At 39.2% G+C, this 25,930-nt stretch overlaps 1 protein-coding gene across 7 annotated transcripts in view; it reads left to right on the top strand.

Annotated features, from left to right (window-relative positions):
• Nucleotides 1-25,930, top strand: part of ADCYAP1R1 (ADCYAP receptor type I) — a 150,923-nt gene that overhangs the window by 30,016 nt on the left and 94,977 nt on the right. For all 7 annotated transcript variants that reach the window (XM_074830573.1, XM_074830562.1, XM_074830588.1 and 4 more), the window contains exons 2-3: nt 3,511-3,677; nt 24,804-24,909. In XM_074830573.1, the coding sequence (XP_074686674.1) occupies nt 3,627-3,677; nt 24,804-24,909 (157 nt within the window). In that variant the 5' untranslated portion in view covers nt 3,511-3,626. The remainder of the gene's footprint in view (nt 1-3,510; nt 3,678-24,803; nt 24,910-25,930) is intronic.

Genomic DNA, 25,930 nt, shown 5'->3' with positions numbered 1-25,930 from the left:
TTCTCTGCAAAATGTGAAGCAATGAAATGGCTTGCAGATGTTCCTGTCTCTTCAGAAGTTCCTTTGAAACTAAGATAAATCAGAAAACATCCACTCTCCACTTTTCAAACCTAGTGAATGACAGGTTAAAGTAAAACTGGATCTTCAAATATTGAAAACAGTATATTCTAAAGGTTACCACTTTCCCCCAGGGATCCGTCCATCTGTTTATTCAGACATCTCCCACCTTTCCATTGTATTTAAATAGTGTTTCTGATGCATTACAGTGGCAGAATCCAAGGATATAATTCAATCTCCACACCACTCTCTGGTCTTTCTGGACTAGCCTGCACACAAGAGTGCAAATGATCATGAAATAATTTCAAATCCAATGTCTGCTAATGCATCTGTCTGGTTTTCTGTTGCTTCTGTTAATGGAGTGACTTTGTTTTTCCAACTCCTCACTGCTGAATGTCACCACGGATGTTTGCTGTCCTCCTCAGCTGAGATCTTATCAGTCTCTCATTATTTGATAAACCATCAGAAATACAGTTAAGTAATTAAATTCAGTACCAGAGCAGAGTGAGAGTGACTGATCGAGTGAGGATGGAAGAAAGCAGATCAGTTTATAGGGAATTTTATGAATTGTTGTTCTCCATTTAGTCAGGATCTGGATGGAGAAGACAAAAATTTAGAGAGAGCTTAATTTTCCTTTTTTATTTTTTAATTGAAAGACCCCTTTGTAAATGCTGATGACTTAGCAGCACATTGCAATCAGTATAAAAATTAAGTGAGCTCTGATCATAAAAGTTCTTTTACATTTCTCATCATTCTTTTATTTACTTTCTGTCTTCCGTCTGTTTTCTTTTCAGTCTTTTCTCTGTTGTTATATTTCCTCACATTCCTTCTGATATTTTAAATATTTTTCCAATATACCCTCATTTTATTCTTTCTTTAACTGGATGTGAGTCATGTATCCCTGATTTGTTATTATCTATGATCCCTTTCTTCTCTCAAACATTTACTTATGTGTTTAAACATTTCTCTAGTTGTGAAGATGTACATCAGTTGTGTTTATGCCCATGGATGTGATAGGTGGTGCAGGTAGGAAACCTACATCAGACAAGAAGATTTTAAAAGGGGCCTCAGCATTCAAAGACTTCATTTACACTTGTAAATAAATCAGTGGGGCTTTGGGCCCTAAACTGATGCTTTCTGCCTTAAAAGTGAGGGTTTAGATGCTGAAAGTGAAACTGTGGGCCTGAAAAATGGCAGGGACTCCCCAGAGAGCAGAGACAGTTCTCTGGCTCTGTAACAAACTGCTGTGGCACAACTCATGCCCATGGGACTAAACTCTCTACCTTCCAAAGCAGAGAGGTTGCACCTAAACTACTATAGACATTGCCAAAGGGCTTCTGTCTGAGTTTATCTTGGAGGAATTAGATCTATAGGCTAGAGATACACTGAAGGGGTGTGGTGCGTTAACCTTGGTTTGTCACCAGTCACCCACCAAGCCACTCTATCACCTCCCCTCCTCAACTGGACAGGGGAGAGAAAATATGACAAAACGCTTGCGGGTTGAGACAAGGACAGGGAGAGATCACTTAGCAATTACCATCACAGACAAACCAGATTTGACTTGGGGAAATTAATTTAATTTATTATCACTCAAATCAGAGTAGGATAATGAGAAATAAAAGCAAATCTTAAAACACCTTCCCCCCACCCCTCCCTCTTTCATGGGCTTAACTTTATTCCCAATTTTACCTACCTCCTCCCCACCAATGGTGCAGGGGGATGGGGAATGGGGGTTGTGGCCAGTTCATCACCCATTGTCTCTGCTGCTCTTTCCTCCTTAGGGTGAGGACTCCTCACACTCTTACCCTGCTCCAGCGTGGCATCCCTCCCATGGGAGACCGTCCTCCACAAAATTCTCCAATGTGAGTCCTTCCCACAGGCTATAGTTCTTCACAAACTACTCCAGCGTGGGTCCCTTCCATGGGGTGCAGTCCTTCAGGAAGACTGCTCCAGTGTGGGTCCCCCAAAGGCTCACAAGTCCTGCCAGCAAACCTGCTCTGGCATGGGCTTCCCATGGGCTCACAGCCTCCTTTGGGCATCCACCTGCTCTGGCGTGGGGTCCTCCATGGGCTGCAGTTGGAGATCTGCTCCACCATGAACCTTCAGGGGTGCAGGGTCAGAGCCTGCCTGACCACAGTCTTCACCACAAGCTGCAGGATAATCTCTGCTCCAGTGCTTTGAGCATCTCCTCCCCTCCTTCTTCACTGACCTTGGTGTCTGCAGAGTTGTTTCTCTCACATATTCTCACTTCTCTCTTCTGACTGCTATTGTGCAACAGTTTTTCCCCCTTCTTAAATATGTTATCACAGAGGCACTACCATTGTTGCTGATGGTCTTGGCTTTGGCCAGTGGTGAGTTCATCTTGGAGCCAGGTGGCATTGGCTTTATCAGATATAGAGGAAGGTTTTAGCAGCTTCTCACAGAAGCCACCCCTGTAGCCCCCCCGCTACCAAAACCTTGCCATGCAAATCCAATACAAGGGGATCCATCTTAGGTGAGGGACAACTGGGGAAAGAAAACTATGAATATAAATGTATATGTCCATGATAAAAATATGACTGTACGTAGGGCATCAAATGAGACATCTGTTTCACCAAGATATCAAGATCTGAGACAGGATTGTGTTTTAAAATGTAATTAAGAGATAGAGGTAGATTTCTAGCTGGGTCCAGCTAGAAATTGAGATAGAGAGGTTCTCTTGGATGCAAAACTGTTTGAAGAATCATCATGATTTGGAGCAAGTGGGAATTTTTAAACACTGGGTTATGGGAGGAGGTGCTAGGAGGGAGCTAATGTCAGTTATGCAATTCTGTCAATGTCCTGACCACCTGTCTAGCTCCTTGGCAGAGACCAAGCAATAGAAGTCACTGCATTACACTGTCAACCATATAAGTCAATCCTGTCTTATGTCATGGATGAATCTTTAGCCTGAGAGTACAATTCATTCCTTTGCACTTGTATTGCCGAGTTCTCAAAAAGCTATCAGATTATTAACACTCTGGTCACGGATTTTGTTATCTAGACAAGTGATATCTGGGAGTAAACCATCGTGTCATACAGTCTCCTAAAAAGCCCCCAGGCAGTTGTGTTTTTGAGACACTACTGAAAATCATGAGGATCAAATCATGACTTCAGAAATTAAGCAGACAGTTAGGTCCTTTTTCTGGTTCAAAATAATCTATCCTTTTTCTTTGCGTTCAATTTAGGTCTTTGCAGCTACAGAACCTGTTTCAGTAGTTTCTATGGTACAAGTTACTGATCATACAGATATGTCCTTTGGCTTCAGCTTAAATATCCAAGACCATCTATAATAGCTGCAATCCAGATCTCTATGGTTGATCTCTAATATGTACAACTCACACTTCAAGTGCTGGGTTTTCTGTTTACTGTCCATTTCTTTTTCATCCTCTTCATGTTTTCCATATTTATAATAATTTTCCTTTTTCACTGCAGAGATCTGAGCCTTGACTTGAAGACCTTAACCAAAAGATCTGCAGAGAGCTTGTACTTCAGTCAGTACAAGCAGTGTTAACAAGCAAAGCTTGACTAAAGTTCAAAATTAAAAGAAGATGGCCGTGAACTGGAAGATCTGCTTCTTCACTCTGATATTGCTTCCCATGGTAAGGAAACTTGGTTTTATTTACATTGTACCAATATAAATACATGTTCTCAAGGCCAGCACTTGCTAAGAGTGAAGGATCTGTTACTAACACTGATTCTGGCTTTTTCTGTGTGGCCCCATAGGTTATGTTAAGATTTTTCCAACCTCCTTTGTGGATGCAATAGAACTGTGATCACTGATCATCCTGTAGAAGGGCAAGTCAATTCCTTGAGGGGATTTGTTCACTGTTTCTATCCAAGATTACAAAGAAAATAACATAAAGTAAAAATTAAAAAAAAAAAATAGTGGGACTTCTGTTTCAAATTGATTGACTTAAGATTATTTTTTCCAGGCAGAGGGGATAAAACTAAAGATTCCCATCAGCCCTGTGAAGCCTAAGCCTTGTTATATTTTAGCCAGTACTTTTGGATGCCTCCATTTTCAGAGGGCCAATTTTAAGAAACCATACAGGTGGGCCTCTAAAGGTACAGGCACTTGAACTCTTTCATCATTTTCCTGAAGATCTTCAAACCTTTATGAAGATTACAGGGATTTATTTTCACTAAATGTCTTTACTTGCTAAGTAACATGCTATTCCATGGATCACTCAGTCTTAACAAATCTGGGGATTGTAACTCTACTCGTGACGATTGTCCCCTACGCATTGTGGCTGTATCTAGCTTCACATAACAGTCATAAGACTGCTGAATAAAGCATTCTTTTTCACTTTGTAACTGTGAGGAACAGTATGCAATCCCTATAATAAATTCATCTTGCGTTTCAGTTCAGTTCTTTGCTAGACCTTTGATTATAACTGTGCTTTTCATCACTTCTCAAGAGGCATTACACAGAGGGATACGGTGACAAATAGCAGTAATATTTAAATTCTCTTATCTCATGATCATTAATAGCCTTCTATAACTTCCATGCAAATACTTTACAATTTCTTATATATAAATACTCTCATGTTACTGCTCTTTAATAGCCATTCTTGACATATATTTTGTTTTAATTTTGAAATAAGAACTATTTAATATAGTGGTGATGTGACCAGAGTATCTTTTAGCAGTACTTACAGAGTTTCTTGTTCATGTGTATAGAATGTGTGACCTGTCTTTTACAATGCATAGTGGTCAGCATACAAGGCTCATCTTTATTTTGGCACACAAATATACACATTCTTTCCCCTTAGGTCTTATTTAGAGACAACTTTAATTAACTGCATATCTGAAATGTAACATTATTCAGCTAAATTCTGTGGAACTGGTAGTATACTTCTGTTCATCCAAATAATATAGTCCCTTACCATACAAATATCTAGTCTTTGAATTTCTTTCTACTTGTGTTGGGTTTGTGTGTGCAAGGGTTTTGGTAGTAGGGGAGGGGCTACAGAGGTAGCTCCTGGTGAGAAGCTTCTTGAAGCTCCCCCAGCTCCAAGTCGGATCCGCTTCTGGCCAAGGCCAAGCCAATTAGTGATAGTAGTAGCTGCACCTCTGTGATAACATATTTAAGAAGGGGAACCTGGAGAGGAGGAGGAGTTGTGAGGGAAATACCACTGCAAACACTGAGGTCTGTGGAAGAAAGGAGGGGGGGGAGGAGGTGCATCAGAGCAGAAACTTCCCTGCAGCCCATGGAGGACCCCACGCCAGAGCGTGTGGCTGTACCTGAAGAAGGCCGGGACTCTGAGGGAAGTCAGCGCTGGAGCAGTCTATTGCTGGGAGGATTGCAGCCCAGGGAAAGGACCCATTCTGGAGCAGTTTGGGAAGAGCTGCAGCCCATGAGAAGGACTCATGTCGGAGAAAGTTCATGGAGGACTGTCTGCCATAAGAAGAACCCCACACTGGAACAGGGGAAGAGTGCAAGGAGTCCTCCCTCTGAAGAGGAAGGAGCGGTAGAGACAACATGTGATGAACTGACCGCAGCCCCTATTCCCCATCCCTCACACTACTGGCAGGGAGGAGGTGGAGAAATCAGGAGCAGAGCTGAGCCTGGGAAGAAGGGAGGGGTGGGGGGAATGTGTTTGAAAGATGTGGTTGTATTTCTTACTGCCCTATTCTCTTTGATTGGAAAATTATTGTTGCCAGTGATGTTCAAATTAAATTGATGTTCCTTCTTCCCCAGTTGAGTCTGTTTTTTGCTCACGACCATAATGGGTGACTCATGCCTTCCTGTCCTTATCTCAATCCCTAAGCTTTTTGTTGTATTTTCTCCTCCCCATCCCTGAGGGGGAAGGAGTGAGGGAGCTCTGTGTGGTGCTCCGTTGCCCTCTGGGCTTAAACCACAACACTAGTGCATGAGTCCTCTGACTATTGCCTAGCTTTCCTGGTCAGGCAGAAAGATTTACTTATTAATAAAGTGAGTATATTTAGTTTTTGTACTATATCTCTGAAACAGTTACATTAGACTTCCTCCAAGCTAATGGGGAGGGTGAAAAAAACCCTACATTTAACCTGTTTTAGATGTTAGTATGAGATTCCTGTCCTCTTGACTATAAAAGGAGATTAGCTCAAATTCAGATGCTGTTTTTTTATGACATACATTAAATTACATAAACACACCTTGTTGCTTCTGGTTTGAGACCCAGAAATGATACGTGTCATGTCTGTCACTTAGGAGCTCCTATCTTACAGCTAAGCCTAGGACAGCTTCAATGTTTCCTCGTCTATAAGTGTTGGTGAGATAGATCTTACACCAGGTGAAACTGGAAAGCAGATTGGTAATGCTGCTGTATTCTTGGGTATGCAAGTATATTTTTCAGACTGAAACAAAATTAATGAAATGGTCACATAAATGGAAAGGCAAAAGACTTTTTTTTTAATGACCAGTGATCTTCAATGTTTTAAGATTTTTGGTGTTCAGCTTGAGACAGCCAAAAGGTGTCTTCTTATTTAGAGGTGAACAATTTTTAATTAAGGGAAATAAATGTGACTGAACATATCTCTTGAGCTTTCAGATGGATGACCTTCCTGGCAAATGCAGAAGGACAGCAAGTTTCCAATTCCTAGCATTTCAGGAGATAACCATGATCACTGAGCTGGATAATTAGTGATCAGCTCCAGCTTTTGGAAAGAACAACTCTCTAATGAAATACTATGAAGTAAACCAGAGCTAATAAGAACAAATATGCTTTTATATATGCTGTTTCTGCAATGTTTATGATCTTGTTTATGAGTGCAAGGTTTTATTATAGTTTCTTGCAGGAACCCAGATACTAAAGTTAACAATTTTGCACTCGTCAACTTGTGTGTTTGCACATACTTCTTTGGTCAGTGAAGAGACTTATGCCTATGACAGAGATTGTACTATAATTTGTCTGTAGAATTCATTCCTTATTACATCCCTAAATTTCTTTTCACAGACTGAAGTTCAGGAATAATACAATGTTATTTATGGTTCTTCCCTTGCTGGGACTCTTTTGTAATGCTGTGGTAACACATTTTCTCTCCATTGGGACACACACTTTCTCTTCAAACCACCTCTAACATGCTGTGCTGAGTCCTCAAATTGGTACTTTTCTGTCATGCAGATTTTCAGATTCTCTACAGAGGGAGCGGATGTGACTTTTAAAAAATTTAGAGTAAATTTTAATGTAATCTTAACCTCCAAGTTCCAGAAAAAATCTTCTTTTACATTGCTGTCCTCTAAACACATCTGGTGCTATTCAAGAAATCTCCAATTACTCTCAAGGAGAACTCCTGTTCTCAGCAGTTGGGATTGATCCCCATTTTGTGGCACGTATCCATCCCTCGCAGTTGGTGTGACTGCATTAGCTCCTGAATCTGTACACCTGCTTGGAGGTGAAGTTTTTGGCTTCAGCAATAGACAGACCCATTTTACCCTCAGAAAACCAAAGCACCCAGACTAATGTCCACATTCATAAACAGATCAAGAGGACAAAAGGAGGACAAAGTGTATTAATGCAAGTGGCTTCTCAGACCAGACAACAAGAAAATAATATGCTAAGATATATTTAGAAATGGGCATGTTAAGCCAATTCTAATCATCAGAGACTAGAGTGGTTGGATTTTTATCACAAAGGTATTTCACTTCCTTATTAATCACTTGGGACTGAAGACAGGATCTCGAAGCATGATACCTGCTAGGCCTTTTAGAGGAATTCTTGAGCTTTTTTCTTTCCTCCATTTTAAATGCTTTCCTAGCTTTAAATGTATATGTAGCTATTTTTGCTATTTTTTTTTTTTTTTAGCTAGCATGCTTCTTTTCAGTCACTCTTATTCTTTCCTCTGTTTTGTCTGAACATCTCTTTTCATTTGCACATCAGTTTTCTTCAACCTACCTATTTTTTGCTTCTGAATTCACTTTCACTGCCATTTTGATGGATTTCTCATTCCATTCATCTGTGATAACAGTGGGCTTGGTTTTTTATTGGCAATATTAACAAAAGTCATCATAAAATTATTGAGGAGATAGGATCCCAAACCATCATTTGTCTGGTTCCAAATGTACTTGAGAAACAATGAAATTCATGACTCACAAAGTTGGCTTAGTATATGAACTGAATTTTAAATGTAACTGCAATGCAGGTGTTCTAACTGTCTGTAATAATTCAATCAGATGTATTTCTTTAGCTAATACTTAGAATTTCTTGTGGATGCATTTTTAGTATTGCTAAGCTTAAATATTTCAAATAATAAGATATTCTTCACAGTGTTTCTTTAGCTGGCAAACATATGTTCACTGACTTCCTTTAAAAAAAAGAAAAAAAAAAGAAAAGAGAGAGATGAAAAAGAACCGTGTAAATGATGCCTCTTCTATACTAACATTGAAGTGTGGTCCCTATGTGAGGGTCAGATGGACAAATACAGATTTGTATGTGCAGACAGCATCTCACAGATCAGAGAATAAAACCTTGATCTGATAATGTTTAAACGATTTATGAAGAGGTGAAGAGAGAAACTAGATCTGTTTGCTCAGACCCTGTTTACTGAAGGGGTAATATTTCTCAATCTTTTAAGGGTGTGTATAGTCTACGGAGCAGGGAGCTGTCTGTATCCTCTATTATTCATCGGTAGCCGTCACTTCCAGTGTCAGGCTACGTTCAAATAGGATCATCTACATTTCAGTCTCTGTCATTTTTTTAAAGATGAGAGACAGTGTGTTCAGACACACTATTCTACTAGTTTCTCTCTAACCCTACTGCTTGTTAGAGCATATATTTTCTGCTGCAGCTCAAATATGGGGTTCCTCAAGCACATAGATGGTTGTGTTGATCCCTGCTCTTTAAGCAAACTATTTTTTCCACGCAGAACTTAATGAGACAGCTTTCAGTAAATTTATCTATCTGCCTTATGATTTGTAACATCTCATAACCCTATTAGAGAAGTCAAGTTCTCTGTAGCAACCATCTCTAACATAAGGAATGGTTACATGGGACTTCCTTGTTGTTTATGTAATGCAAATACAAGTATGTACAAATATAACTAGGGAACTGCTGGGAATGTTCTCCAGAGGAGAAAAAAATCAGCTAGACAAGACGTTACTGCTGCTATATCTTTTCCATTTTAATATAAGGTGATGGTGCTACGGGTAATCAGCAGAATATAACCGCTTAAAAGCTTATGCCTCATTTAAAAAAGAAGAAAATCTCAGAATGTGTAATATTGGGTAAGGTAGTTTCAAAGAGAAGGTTCAGAATTTCTGGTAAGGTGCATCACATGTGAGAAAAATCAGTGTTGCAAAACAATGACAGTGCCCTTGATACCACCCAAATTCAAGCATGTTTCAGAGGCACAAAAATTAGGATCCTGGGTTCCAGATGGTCCTTAGCCTGTGAGCTAGGTGGGATAGATACTTACAGAGAGTGACAGAGTGACAGATATCTCAGGGTAATGTCTCCACCTTAAGATATCTATAAGTCTCTGGGTTTTTCTGAGAAAGCCTGGCATGTTGACACTCCTGTCTAAGTTGCCTGAAGCTGGTGGGAGACCTTGATGTTGTGTTGCTGCTCTGTCTAGTACACTGCCTCTTGTAATCTCACAGTGGGCACATCAGGTGTCAGTTATGGTTATTGCAGAAGCTGAAGAAAGACACGCTTGCTTAAAATGTTTTTAAGCATATTAAGCTTATTTGCACAAAACATGAATGACAACAAAAAAAAAAAGACTAGGAATACACATATTCTACCAATGTGTGTTTCACAACTCTGTGCACAAACACAGGTATCTACATATGACTTTCCTTACTTTGGCAGGCAAAATATCTAGGTCTTAGAAATCCATGGCAGCAGGTTACAAAGCAGAAAATGTTTGCCCTACATTAATGTGTTCACTTTTTAGCCCTCTGGTAGTAGTAATGATTTCTGTGACAGGCAAATAATATGATGACAACACTGATTTAAGGACGTTAATATGATTCTTTTCCCTGATGGTTTTGTATTCATGAGCTTGGAGAAGCATTGAATGAGCAGTCAAATAACAAATGGGAAAATAAAAAAAGATCCCTTAGAAAAGGAGCCTGTAAGAAAAAAAATCAGAATCAGTGATTTTTCATGTTGCTCAGCTATTAATATCCAGCACCTGGAGGGATATTATTCGAGTCTCTAGCAAGTGTGTTGCTGGCCTGCTCTTACTTGGGTTTGCTGAGTCAGCAGCCTAAGAAGATTTACTGTGGAGTCAGCTTGAAGAGATAACTGCAAAGCAGAACCAAAGCTACATTAAAAAGAAGGGGGAAGTGGAAGGAAAAGAGCAGGAAGAGAGGAAAAGAATATGAACAAAACGTGTGTTTGCTTCACTGCACTGTTTAGGGCTTTGGTCTTTTATATGCCCTCCTGACCATCTCACCATGGCTTGTACCAAATAGTTTGTTCCCAATCTGTGAAATAAACTCCTCTGCTTCTCAGAGTGAATGTATGTCCTACGGCAAGAACTGGGGCCTTCCTGAGAATCGAGTAGCTATGCTGTAAGCCTGTCTGGGGGAGCATACGGGATCAGTGCTTGCCCCAGGGTTACATACCACAGGGCCCTCCAGATGAACTGTCCAGAGGTTGCCTATGCAATAGCTATAGGGTTAGGAAGTAGATGCAAGGCAGAGCACACAGTGTTTAAGGCTGCTTCCAGGACTTCATTTTCAAAGCAATAGAGACATGACTATTTAATTAGAATCTATGAGGCCCATTAAAAAACGCTGCCAACCATAAAGCCAAGTGTTGCCATCATTGCAGTCCCCAAGGGCACAGAACCCAACTCAACAAAACCCCCTTTGTTTCTCTGGGCAAGGGGTGAATAGCTCACTCCAGGCTAGCTTGTGCTCCTTTTTCTGAAAAGAAAATTGGGTTTCTCTCAGAATTTTTTTTTCCCACATGGAGACCACTTGGAAGTAAGGATTTTGGAGATATGGGTCCCCTTCTATACTAAAATATGGTGATTCCTGTGATATATTTGTTCCATGCCATGTAATGTTATTTGTGCACAAAATGGAGAACATCACCTTCCTAATGAATGGGACCTGCCTCTGTACATTCCTGCGTATGTCAGAGATGACTTGTGTACCTAACTGATGTCAGGGAATGTACTTAGACCAATATTTAACCACCTAAATGTTGGATGTCTAGATTAAGATATTTTCCTATATTAATATATACAAATGATCTTTCTACAGTCAATGGAAAGGGACAGATACCTCTAGATAGTGATATAACCAATCCTAAACCCCACTAGTGCTTTCCTTACTGCAGGGTTATTAAAAATTAGCTTAGACTAAACTTTAATTTCTTTAGTTTTTAGAAACCTCATCTTTATTGAGCAGTATGTTACCTTTTATGAATGTCATGTGGATGATAAATAGGTGACAGTAAGTCACTGTTGCCCAATTGATTGTCTTGCATTATCAATATCTTGGGACTCATCTTCATAGGATGGTTTGTAACATTATCACAAATGCTGTTTATTACCTTTCCTGGAATATGTTTTTAACATTAAGTATTGAATGTGTGTTCCTGTATGTGTGAAGGCAGATGCCAATGGATCATTCTGTCTATTAAAAAAAAAAAAAAAAAGTGCATGCCATTAAATATTTCAGGATCTTTAAAAAAATAAAAGATCCATTTTAGAGGGAACAGGTAAAATATTTTCCCCACATTTTAACCTTTTAAAAAGATATTCTAGTACTTTTTTTTCTGGTAAAGTTTAAATAACTTAATCTCAATTTCAATCACTTTTTCCCTTTTTTGTACAAAATAAAATTTCTGAATAAATACTGTCCTCAAACAAGACTTACCATATGGAAAGGGAGCACTTTATAACTCTCCTCCTTCTTTTTAAAAGGGAATAAATGACAGCTTTTTTTTTTTTTTTTTGCTATCAATACAGTTTAGACTGTAAACTTAATCAACGTGTGGTTTCCTGAGGGAAAATAGTCTCAATGAACGTCTTTCAGCCAGATTTCATTTGTGTCAGTTGGTGGGTTTAATGGTTTCCCAACCTTTGCACATGCTCTGTGGCTGCACTCATTGTTCCAATATAGTGTAGATATATACATTTATGCTGAAAAATTCTGTTGAGGATTGGAAAGTGATAAAGTTTTTTACTGTTCCTGGCCTCCCTGGTAACACATTTATGCAATGTCCTTTTCTGTCAAACATTGATCAGTAGACTTTTTTTGGAATGCAAAGTTCTTATTAATTCTCTAAGAGCTTTAGACAGAAAAAGAAAAGACTTTGTTTCTGTGTACTCTTTTCAAATGTTTTCAGTCCCACAATCTCTTTCTGACTCAGTATGTGTGGCCAAAATGTGTTATTCAGGGGTTATTCAGGCTAAATACAGGCTGTTGATTTGGTTGTTTGAAGACTCCTAAGGCAGTTTCTTAATGATTTTAATTACTGGTATTTGTAGATTTGGAAGGTAAAGTACAGAGATTTTTTTAAAATTTATTTATTCTTACCTGATAGCAACATATGAGCATGATGCATATTTTGGCATAAAACTGTTTCGGACCTCTATTTTGACTTTCTTGGTTGCTATGGGCTTGCCAGGTAACTGATAATGCAAAATGCAGATTAAAGATATGCTAAAGTTCAAGAGTATAAATATGTGTTTACTTCCCCACAAATACTAAAATTTTCTTTTTTCTTGCTGCCCTCTGGCTGAGCTGTTTTTAGTTAGTAGATCTCTGTTATGATAATTTCCTCCATTACTTAAAAAACATAACAAAATACATGATGTGCTTGCATTGCAATAGAAACTAAATTCTCATGCAATTTCAGGTTAAGCTAGTCCATTTTATTACCTCTTCCAGCAATGTAGATGTGCAAAATCTAAACCTTTTTGGCCATCATGTGTTGTCTATTATGTCTGAACTAATGCAGAAACACCAGGTAAACAAACTATGCGCTAATTTAAAATAACTATTGAATATCACTGCATATTTTCAATGTAAAAGTTTTGACATAAGAAGTGATGAAGTTACTATTCATCCTGTAGCTGTAGACATTCCTTTGCACACTCCATTTGCAGAGCAGCTGTGGGAGAGTCAGGAATTTTGTACAGGCAAGTAACAGCAATGGAAATGGGCTGTAAGATGTTGAAGGTCCTTTGATACCCTAAGGAAATCAGACTAATGTGATCACATCTACAGATATGTATTTATTTTTCCATTCCTCCAGGTCATTTATCTCCCCCCAAATCCTGAATGCTATGGGTGGTTTCAACTAAATTTGACAGAAGGACCACATTCTCAGACAAATTAATGAACTCATGGCTATCATGCAAAGCAAGGCCTGTTTTCTGAGGTCGTGTTGCAAGTATTGTGTGGCTCTCACCAGCCACCACTGTTAACTATAGAGGCAAAATTTGGCTTGTGCTGCTGGGATGCATACTATGTCAAGACACATCAAGATGTGTGGGAATTTAGGATGGCTGAAGATTTCAGAACCAGGTATCAGTGAGGCTATGATGTGGTCATTGTCACAGATGAAGAGGATCCAGTATTTTCACACCAAAATACGTAACATTAGGTTCTCTTAGTCAACATACAAGGAAGGACCCTATTAAATATGGCATGCATAAATACCCCGGCAGAACCCTTACCTCTTTCTCTGGGATGCAAATTTATTGATGCTTCCACCCATTTAGCAAATTAATCAGCAAAAAAGACTTGAAAGTATCAGCCAGCACTTATTATCTTCAGTGTAGAGTAGTAACCATGTATGCTTGGGCTTTAAAGCCTTTTTTTTTTTTCTTTTTCTTTTTCTTGACATTGAAAAATTGTCTCTTGTTTAAATATGAAAAAGATTCTGAGTCCTAAATGTCTGCGCATTGCAGTCAGCTGCAAACAGCACAGCCCAAGCATCTGTTACCCTTGGAGAGAGCCCCTGTGCCACTGAGTTCTGCATCAAGAATGCCCTTGTACCTGACAACAGAGGTGACTGGCTTAACGCTTTAGATGCCTGCTGCATTTTGTTGGAGCTGAGAACAACAGATGTACCATGAGGATAATAAAATGCATCCCGAACCTGTCCTTATTTAGTAAGATATCCCTTATCTGACCAAATTTCTGTATAGCAGCAGAGCAGAAGATGCTGGAGCAGAATCTGGGTCATGACAAGGCTGTGAAAGTGAGACCTGTGGCTCATCTGTCAGGGTCTGAAATGCATCCACGTCCTGCTGGTTTATTTGGAATTAAGTCATGCTTTAAGGGGGAGATCTGTTCTTAGATGAAGACCATCTCTATCACTGCATGTTGTCCCGCCTTAAATCAAATTATACCCTGCAGTGATATAAGCGTAAAATAGGAATTTAAGATAGGGTATGCAATCTGGCACTGTGTTTTGTTGTTTAGTTTTGTTTTCTAGTAATTTTGCAATGTTATTTTATGACATGCTGTATTTCTGAACTTCTTGAAACCTGCTTGAGGTTCCACTCATGAAATATAATGTAGTCACTGATAGGATTTTTAAGAATGCCTCAGGAGCAGTGCATATGTAAAATAAATTCATTGCTGCATGCATTTTGTCCTGCTAACAGAGTAGTTAGCAGAGCAGGGGCTGAGTCCCACCTATCTCCTACCCACATGATAGTCTCATGGGCTGTCTCTGTGCAGCTTATCTATCCACATGTTATGTGAAGCAAAGCATTCAGATAACGAGTCATGCAGGGATAGGAATCCCACTTTTTGCAGGAGATGGTAGCATTCTTACATCATGGTTCATAAGAACTTTGCATTAGAGTTTATAATGGCAGAGTATTCTTGATACAGCAACAGGAAATAATATTATTTGCACATAAAATGTTAGGAAAGTAAAAAAAAAAAAAAAAAAGGAAATTTTGGGAAGGAGAAAGAGGGAGCTGAATGTCTAACACACCTGCAGCTAGAACTGGTCTCAAATACATTGTTCCACACCAGCCCAAACCTTTTACACAGTGTTTGACCCTTCCAAAACACCATTTCTACTTCTGGACATCCTATCCTACAGCAACATGAAAAAAAAAAAAAATTAAAAACCAGGAGAGTTCAGGGTTGGTTTCTAACAGGGAAGACTTACTGGAGTGTAAGAAGGCTATAGCTGGCCCACTGTTAGTACATAGTAAGATTGCTGAATATTCTGCCCAATGTATCATGAGGACCGGCGATTTCATCACATATTGCTGGTTCTTATCTCTGCTCTACTTCCATATAGCTGCTGCTCTCAACTCCTCAGAAAATGGATTTAGGTTGGTGGGTTTCAAATTTTATAGTGTCTAAAAAGAAAATCCCACCACATGTCAGACCTCATCTAACATATTCTAGAGTTCAATTCTTGTGATTAAAGAAGGGAATTGGGTGTGGCTTTTTCTGTATCTCTCAAACTCCTGTGGAAATGCTAGTTATTTCTGTCTGCCTATTGTGTTTTTATTGTGGTTAATACATGGGTACCTGCTGATAGTGAGTCTGGGTATGTGCTTCTCTTTTATGACATATATGAAATCAATATGTTTTTATTGTTCCTCTGAAATATCAGGAATGAGAAACTGAGGTCCAAAATTGTACTCCATCACCTGTTCACTGCATGTTCTTGAGAGAGGCACGTTTGAACTGCATTTAAATCACAAGGCGTGACCCTAGTTCAGAGCTGCATGTTCTCAGGTTCTGAAAATATAGGTTACAGGGTTAAAGACAAAAGCCAAATCTCCCGTTTTAAGTCATTATTTGTCAATATACATTAGTTGAAAAGTTGACTCATTTACTTTAATGAAACAAGTACTATACAACATGTATTGTGGCTTCTTACATTCAGTGATGTCTAGGGCATCTTTAAACAGGTATCATTTTTAAGCTTACAAATGCCCAAGACAGAAATGTTGCATGTGACTAAGTTACTATGAATCACAAATGTACCAAATATTGTCTGTTTTATCAGTGGAGGGAATTCTATTGGTGGAACTGATCACCTCTTTGGCAGTGATTTGTTTACTCAGGACTTAGCTATTCACTGTCACGATACAACTACATATCGCCAGATATTACGTTTTCTGAGAATGATATTTAACTGTTACTGGTTCTTGCTAGATATTTAAATACTGGTGATCAGCCAGGATTAAATCATGTGCCCAATGACAGTGCAATACTTCTTCCGGCCTATAAGATCTGGGGTGCTTAAGGTGAAAAAACAATGCACAGATAACCATTTCCAAGAAGTAGGGTGGGGATGGGATTCATGATTACAATATCTACAGCTGCACAAGTCACCTTGGGCTCTCATTTTTGTTACTAGCAAGAAATGAAAACTGACACTGCATCTCTCTCCATACCGTGTTTATCATCCAGATAACTTAGACCATAAACATTGACCAACACTGAATGTCCAAAACATTAACTGGCTGTGAGAGGAGTGTCTGCTGATGCGTCTCAGCAGCATGACATTGATGCAGTCCTAAATACAGAGAGATAAGGTATCCATCATTAGAGAATAAGAATTATTTATTAGAGAATAAGAATTATAGGAATAGGAATCCTATTTTATTAGATCAACTAATAAAAGTAGCATTAGTATCATCCTCTGTGGTATAAACACAGACTGAACGATTACAGTGGTTAATAACTTTATACGGGAAAATTTTGGAATTTTGTATCGTGTGGAAAACTCCGTTGTTTCAATATCTGTTTTCATCCTGCAGGAATATGTTCATATATAGAGATTTTTTTCTTTTTTTTTTTTCCCCCACAAAGTAGATTGTATCACCTTTTAAAATTTTGATTCCAAAATAATGAAATATTTCACAATGACATCTTTAAGCAGAGTAAAAAACTTCCTTACCCCTGAACTGGATTTTGAATGACACCTCAGTTCCTCAACTGATCAGTGCAACATTTTATATCATATTTTGTATTTATAGCAATGTTAAATGGCTGTGAACATGGTCAACACATGGGAAAGCACAGCTACATCATACTCTTCAGCCTCATGAGTTGGGATGTCAGAGGAACAAGGCAGCTCATGCACCATGGCTCTGCCAGCAATCTCCTTACAGCCACTACTGTACTTTCCTCCCAGGCAGTGTCAATAGCCCAAGTATATTTAAAGCTGCCTCTTAAGATGACTCTTTCTCTGGTAATTTGGTGGTGGTGGTTTTTCTGTGTATGGCTTCACTGATCATCATTAAGAAGTTTTCCTACATTGCCTCTCTTCCTTTCTAATTCCCTCTGCTGAGCTCCACGCTGGCTCGTCTCACTGTGTTGGTGCTTTGACACACCATTCAGTCTGCTTCCTTCTTTCCTTCATGAATATGTACTTTATTCCCCTCCTTGAGTTTTTATAGTGAAATAGTGGTGAAACCCTCCAGAGATGGGAAAGAGAAAGAAGGGTTTGTTGAGAAAGCTACTCTAGGCACACTCTTTTGTGCAAAGATTTGATTCCTTGTGGGATTTGAGTGGAGTTTTTTGGTTGTGTTTTCTTTTTCCCCCTCCACTTTGGCACAATATCTAAACCAATGCCTCTTAGCACTGAAAGGAGAAGGAGGGAAATTGAGAATGAGCTTGAGCACTTCCCATTAACACTGTTGTAATGAGCTCTTTGCCTCAGTTCTTCAGTATTCTTCCCAGTCCCAAAGGCCCTTTGGGGAATATCAGAGTGAGAGCTGTAGCACGATGCACTTGCTGGAGCCGCCTTTGGGGAAGAGTGAAAGGAAGGAATGTGTGTGATAGTTGAGGGCAAATAGCTTTAATTTAATTAGTAGATTAATTAAAGCTTTCTCCCTTGGGTAGGGTATATGTGTGTGTGGAGAAAGTGTTTCTGCAGCCTCCTGTAGCTGTTCATCATGCATTTCTGTTCCAAGTGTGACTCAGGTGGGGTTTCTATTGAACTTGCTGGGAGCCTGCACAAAACAAATTTCCTGTCTAAGATCTTTTCAGGGTTTTGTTTAGATGTAATGAAGTATAAATGGGCAAATAATAACAAGTAATAACAAGAACTTGCCTTACAAATGAATGTGGCATCCGGCAGCACAACAAATGCAGAACTCCTAAAAGTGTCTCTGTTTCTCAATGTCCTCACAGTGAGAGAACTCTTCTACATTAGCACAGATTCCCTCAGCCTTCACTCAACGAAACTCATCAAGAGATTTTTTCAGTGTCATAAACCATTCAAGGCTATTTGATAGCCTTGACTCTGCACTCTTTACATAGGTCCTGATGGAAACAGTTTAAGGCCAAGTGTCCTGGACCGTATTAACGAGGCGATAGCCAGTAGATACAGGGAAGTGATTATCCCCCTCTACTCAACACTTGCTGGACCACTTCTAGAATATTACATCCAGTTTTAAGCTCCTCAATACATTAAAGATGTCAGTCAGCTGTAGCAAGTTCAGAGGAGGGACATCAAGATGATCTGTGAGGAGACGGTGAGGAAAATGGTCTTGTTTAGCTAGTGTAAGGAGAGACACTTTTGGGGTAACCTAGGAGCAGCCTTACAATATCTATGAGGAAATCATCAAGAAGAAAGTGCCAGGCTTTTTTTCATGGTGCATGGCAGGAGAAAAATGGACTATGGGCATAAGTTGAAACAAAGGATGTTCATAATAAAGAGAGGCCTTTTTATGCTGAGGGTAGGTGAGCATTGGAGTAAGTTGCACAGAGGTTGTTCAGTCTCCATTCTTGGAGTTTTCCAAAACCCAGATGGAAAAAGCCCTGAGAAACCTAATCTGATCCCATTGCTGACCCTGCTTTGAGTAGGAGGTTGAGCTGAAGTCTTCTGGAGGTCCCTTCCAACCTGATTTATACTGTGATTCCATGACTTTGTCTGAAAGACAAGTCATAGATAGTTGTCATGATCTCATATCCACCAGAGACAAGGATGTCTGGATGAAGACAAAGGTGTATGAGGGACTGAAGCTTTAAACATAAAATCTGTAGACCAGGGAAAGAAGGTTAAGACAGCTTTAGGCTATATTTTAGATCCTATTCATCTTGGATTGGTCTGATACCTGATATAGCCTTCCAGGGCTACTTTAAACAGGGGACATTCCTGCCTTACCACTGCTGCCTGAAGAGTGAAAAAGTGTGCCTCTCCCAGAAATCCTCTGGAAACCATAGGAGAGAGGAACAAGCCTTTCTGTCTGTTGCTATTACTCTCAGAAAAGCCAACTCTAAGGACAATGGTCAGGGACTTTCTTAGAGATCATTTGGAAGCAACATAACCACCTATTCAGAGTTTAGGTGGGAACTTCTAAGCTTCAGAGTAGACCAGTCTTTTTGTCAAGACAGGGGACTGATTTAACAGAGCAAATCTGGGAGCTGGACAAGTGAAATCATTGTCACCTACAAGTTTACCCCCGCTGGATCAGCAGTTCCTCAGATTAGATGAGCAGTGTGTTCCAGATTGGTCAGAAATTAAAGAGTTCCTCTTTCAGTTCCTCCATTGCAGGTGTTCAGCTGAATCGGAACACCATATCCCAGATTTCTGTAAATATAAATTCTCATTTCTCAGTGAGACATAATGTGTTAAAAAAAGTAGATCCTACCCTCCAACTTCCACTCCAGTCATTTCTAGTTATTAATCAATCTAAACTGTTGTGCCGAATCTGCACAAAATAGTTACCAGAGGCTTGAGCAATCTAACCATAGAGCCCAGAGAAAAAAAAACCCTTATTATTTAGCTTCCTTTGTCAATCACAGATTCCGCAAATTTACATATGCTTTACTTGCCTGCAACCCCTGTTCAGTGAATTTGTGCTTGCCAAGGCAGTCACTTATGGAAGTTTGGCTGAAGCTTGGATCTACAGTGTGTTGCTCTATTCCCAATGGCTCTGCCATGTTCAAGGACTGTCATGCCACAGCCTGTGTCAAGAATTGGAGAATATCTTAGAAGCAATTGTCAGTGATCTCTGCAAGCCCTGCACCACTGATATCCTACAGTGAGGCAACGCAACCCATTTTTGCTCCATACTAAAAGCTCTTGGAGGGGTGAGATTTTTCCCATTAATTTTTGGTCTGGTTTGTAAAGGGGTAGACCTTGCTTTGGAGACTTAAATCCTGAATACTTTTGAAACTAAGTGCGAATTGCAGTGTTGGCAGGAGACTGTCAGCTTTTCAGGCCTAGGTAGACCTCTGAGGAATAAAGGAGGAAGACATCTAGCATGTGTTATTGGGAACTGTACATCTAGAGTTTTATCTTTGGAGGAGTCTCAGGAACGATAGAACACAGCCATTTTGCATAATACAATCAGCAATCAGAAAGGGCTGTTGAACCTTTAGTTTCATCTCAAGCACATCTAGCAAGATTCTGAAACACTTTTTCAATCAGTGGTTGCATCCTGCCAGTACAAGATTTCAAGAAACTTTGCTTGGTGCGGCCTGCTGTTAGCGATAGAATAACAGTATGCGTAGTTTTAACTCAAGATGTCAGTTCCTGTAGAAGTCATCAACTATACTGAGAATGCTTCACCGTGCTCAAAGAGAGGTTTTTCAACTGATCTCCAAGATAAAAAGCCAGTTAAGGCAAACTCAAAAATAGGTTTAACCCATGTTGCATAACACATCTTTTGTCCAGAGTTACCACTTCAGAAGGTATCCACTGAGTGAAGGGAACTGTTGATTATGCTGCTGCTATTTTCTAATCTGCAGTGAGACATGCATCTCTCCAGGAGCCATCAGTGTTATAAGGTTACCATACCTTAAATTCGTATAAGCCAGTTTGAAAGAGATCAGTGGGGTTTTTTGGCAGTGTTCTCTGTGGGGGTTTTTTCTGAACAATTTGCTTAAAGCTTGGTGTCAAAACTATGCTGCAGATTGTACAATTGTGTCTTGGTTTGAATAAGTTTCTAATCACTTTACCCATTCACTTAGTCTGAAGTGTTTTGAAATTGCGGTAGTTTGGGTGCCATTTACACAGGCAGACAAAAACGCAATCAAGTAACAATGTAAGGCTTTCCTGGAGACAACAGTTTGTTCAACTGCCAAGCCAGTGTTGTAGGTACCAGTAGTGATGTAAATCAGTTCTGAAAAAATCCAGCTAATCAGAGGTCCTTCCTGAACACCTCTATTTTTAACACAACGTTTTGCAAGCCTTAGCCCTTGTTTGACCAGTTGAATCATTGCTTGATAAGAACAGGGATTAAATCTAGTAATGTTGTTTCCATGACAAAGTGAGCTTCTTTCGGTGATGCTCATGTAATAATGTATCATTTTTTAAACTAACTTTTTAAAACTGAAAGTCATAACAGAATTAGTAAAAAGTGTAATTCGGTATGAAGTGAGTGATCTAATCCTAGTGGATTAAATTCCTCTCTTGAATTACTTCAGAGAAAACATTTAAACAAAAGGTGAATCAGACTCTATTTCGTCTCTATGTTGATGTAAAACACTGTCCATGAGGGTTTTTTTGTTGTTGTTTCTTTGTTTTTTTCTTATCTGTATTTCTTTACCCCCCTCCTTATTGTCATGGTGCCTGATATGACATATGATGAATGGAGTGAAAATGTTCTCATTCACTTTACCAAAAAAAAAAAATCAGAACTTTACAAGCATAATACAGAAATGCAGAAGAGGAAAGAACATTGTGTTTGTATCTATACAAATATATGCCTTTTCAAAACTGGTGTGAGTCAAACTCCTTCACTCCACTGAGAGTAATAATTTTTTTAAAAAGAGTGAATTTCATGCACTATCAACTTGGTTTCTTGATTTTTCTAGTATGTGTCAAAATATTCTTTAGTTGCACATATCACTAATATCTTCTGGGAAAGTCTAACCAGACTGCCTCTACTGAACTCAGGAAATTGCAAATGTCCTTGAGGCAAAAGAAATGAAATCAGGAGGCCATAAAGTTCAAGCTTACACTTCCATTTGAATTGTGCTCTGCCGTTCAGCTGTTGAAGACTGACTAGACAGATTAAAGGCTGTACCACTACATAGTTAATGGAGGAACATGAAACGTGGATCCTTTCAGGAAAACGTTATAACATTAAAGCATCTCTGCATTCAACAGAGAAACCTTTTGTTATTAACAATCCAAACCTGGTTTTATTTTCTCAGATATGGGATTGATTATTAGCAGAGATGACAGGCAGCTTCTATTCTCTCCTCTGGCACTGAGGTTAACATTTCCTCCCTTTCTTTGCTTTCTGTCTCAGTTTCTGTGTTCCCCAATATTATATTTTTAAAATCTGTTGATGAAGAGTGCTATGAAATGGCATAAAGATGGTTATGGGAAGTCACATCAAAGTATTCTGCCAATAGTGAAAGCTTAAGGAAGGCTACAGGGATGGGTGAAGCACATCGCTCTAGTGCTCTCTCTGTGCCCAGCAGTCTGCATTTCAAATACCTCCTGAGCCAGACTTACTCAGATACAGTTGACTAAATTTAGTCAGTTTAGTCAGATATATCTGACTAGATGTGCCTGTCTGCAAGGAAAACAATAAAATCTGAGCTTTTAACCTTAGGCTTTCTTTATAAACAATCAAGTCCTGGATTTGATTCACCTCTACTAAAGAAGACACCAAAAAATAAGAAGGATAAACCACACTCTTTCATGCTTTCACTATAGATTGAATCTAAACCTTCTTCACAAATGTCTATGATTACCCCATAGGACATAAAAATCTAGGCATGGTGAGTTTCTTAGTGTTTAGTACCCTTTGATGGACTTTGCATAAATATATACATATATATATGTATGTATTTTGAACTCCTATAACATTTAACATCCACAACATCAAGCTGAAAAGAGTTCTGCAGGTTAACAATAAGTGTGTGAAGAAACATTTCCTTTTGTTTGTTCATATCCTGCTTGCATAGACAATTTATATTGTAATTATATTATTATTATTATTGTTACTAAATGACAGCTTTTCTAATCTGCACATGCTGAACTGTAAGGAAACTGGTACATTCATGTACTGAGACAACCCCTGGACACTCAGACCTGTGCAACTGTGGAAAGCGATCACTACTAGCAGCAGAACCCCGATTTACTTGCTATTTCTCTTTTATCTTCTTAAAAGATATCTTAAAAACTTGAATGTCAGCCAATGCAATTTTCCCAATCCTTGGTGAGGTTTATGGGATGATGTAGCAAAAGCCTTATGTTCTTGGGAGATCCTAGAGATCTGTGACAAAATATATTTTCCAGGCCCTTGGGAGTCCTTAGAAAAGAACAGTGTTTGTTTTGAAGATAAACAAATCTAGTATGGTTATGCCTGGTGCATCCCACAAGGAAAATAGCTGAAATTTATTACTGGGATCTTGGAGATGAAACTGTGTAGCATTATCAGTTTCTACAAATGGGGAGTAAACCTTCCCAGTAGACGTTCATTAGGAAACCCTCTGTCTTTGAAATAGGGGTGGTGACTTGTAACTGTTACAAGGCCAAAAGTGTGCAAATGGCTCCATGCCTCCTAGCACACTCAAAAGTACAACACAAACACCACCAAACTAGGATTACACTTGCCCTGGGATTTACTGTAATTGTGTATTGAGTGTGTGGTGGCAGTTCAATGCATTAGTGACCCAAGCTGTTCACTCCATTCCCCTATTGGGATGTGAGGGAAATAAAGTTGAACTGTGTAGATGGGACTCCAAAATAAACTGAAGTAGATTGAATTCAGGTATTGCTTTCCGTGTTTGCTTGTTCCTACTTAGCAGATAAGGGAAAACAGACCACTCGACAGGTACACTCTACTTCCCCTGTAGTTCTCCATCGTCAAGAGTGAAGGAAATGGGACAGGAAATATGAAACAGCAAAATTGCTTTAGTGAACAAGGGTGACCTGTCTCATCTTCAATCAGTGCACTGATTTTCATGGTGCTTTCCACAGAGTGTGATTTGAACCTTAGCAGTGCCCCTATAAATTGATCTAATGAAACCTGAGATTGTATTGCCCTTGAATTAATATCCCCTGGCCACTGTCTGCAATAGGAATGAAATCTTGTATTGATTTCTGGGAATGGGTCACATTCTTACTTTGTTGCTGCTTTGGGATTACCTGCATTCTGTTGGCTGCAATGTTCTTCTTATAAACTAACATCTTTTTTTTCTTCTCCACCTGCCTCTCTCATTTTTTTCTTGTACTGTGCTGCCTTAAAGCCTTAAAGATGGGGGGGGGGGGGAACCACAGGAAGAAAAGAAAAAGAAAATATTTTGATCAAGTCATCTCAGTTTAATTAGCATTACATTCTCTTTTGGCAAGAAAGTTGCCTTGTATTCACTAGGAATGAAGAAAGAAGGCAACATTAAGGAATGGATAGGGGTGAAAGGGTGAGAGAAAGAGCTTTTAATTTAGTTCTGAGTCCTGAGTGAGGTTAATGGGTTGTGCAAGACTCATAAGAAACTGGTGGAAGATCAAACTGAGCCTCAGTTGATTTCTGATTCCTCTTTAAATAATTACTTTATTTAGAGGTACCTTTGCTTCAACCTTATATGAGGAAGGAATACAATAAAATAAAGCAAACATATTAGAAAACCCCCCCAAAATTTGAGGAGTATAATTCCATAGAGTGGCCATAAGCATTCTGGGAGGAAAAAAAAAAAAAAGAAAAAAAAAGATAAAAGAAAAAAAGAAAAAAAGTTTGTTGCAGTTTTCTCTCACCTTCTGAAGAAGTTTTTATTTATTTTTCTTTTTGGAATGACACCTCAGAACTTACTGATGTTTCATCATAAATTCACTAGTTATTTTAAGTTTGTAATTGTTCTTTCTCCACACTTTTCCCCCACATTTCAGGTTACAGCAACCCATTCCAACTGCATCATTAAAAAGGAGCAAGAGACTTGTCTGGAGAAGATACGGAGGGCAGCTGCCCTGAACCCTCTCAATGACTCTTCTCCAGGTGAGTTTCAGCTTGGGATAGACCATGTACATTGAACTGATGGTTTCTAACATTTCCTGTCATGTCTGCAGGGGTTTTCAGCAATGTCAATGCAAACACCTTACGGTAAGAGGTGCAGTCAGTGTAGCTGAATGAGCTTAGAGAAACATTATAAGGACAAAAAATCAATCATTGGGGATGTACCAGAACAAATGCTGGTTATTATCAGAGGTCAGGAATTTGCTTCTGTACTTTAGGTGATGCAGTGACATATATCTACAAAATTAATAACAATTAAAAAAAAAAAAAGATACCAAAAAAACCCCACAATATGCCTGGAAGGGCCTTGACAGTGTTCGTGTCTTTTGCTGGTGCAGGTGGCAATGGCTATTGGGGACTGGACATAAGACTAAGTGCATCATTGGTCTGTTCTGTAACAGCTCATTCTCCCTCATCAGCTCAGTAATAATTTGTGCCTCTCTCTCACATGATGAAGACCTTTACAGGGATTAACATTGTGATGACCATAATCTTGATGAAGAATACTTGTGCTATTGCTGAGATAAGAAACTGAGGCAGAAATCAAAGAAGAAATTAATAGTTTAATATCCTGTCTCATTTCCCACTGACTGCAGCAGTAGCTGCCTATGGCCAGCACCAATGAAAGAAGGGCAAAGAATGACAAAGGAACTAATTGAAAATCAGGGTCTATTTTCTGAGTTCTGTCCAAACTGCTTCTACTGTGACTAGAATGGGTAAAACTGCAGAGAAGGGCAAGGAACATTGTGTGTGTGATAAAAGAGAGGAGATTTCTCTCCCCTTTTCCTAGACACATATTTTAGTCCAGAAGCAAGGGAGGGCAGGATGCATATATCTGTGTTACTAGAGTATCCTCTGAAGCAAGACATTCCCGCATTTTAGCTGCTACGATTATTTCCATCAGGGTCCTGCCGTTCATCTCATACATAAGCTCATTTTTGCTCTGCTTCCCAGCTTTGGGTAAATGAACTGTGTGGTCTGATGGAACTGAGGAAAGCACGTA

The sequence above is a fragment of the Strix aluco genome, chromosome 1, assembly GCF_031877795.1.
Source record: "Strix aluco isolate bStrAlu1 chromosome 1, bStrAlu1.hap1, whole genome shotgun sequence".
Classification (NCBI taxonomy): domain Eukaryota; kingdom Metazoa; phylum Chordata; class Aves; order Strigiformes; family Strigidae; genus Strix; species Strix aluco.
Note: the sequence above shows the minus strand (reverse complement) of the source record. Positions and strands in the feature narration are given on the sequence as shown.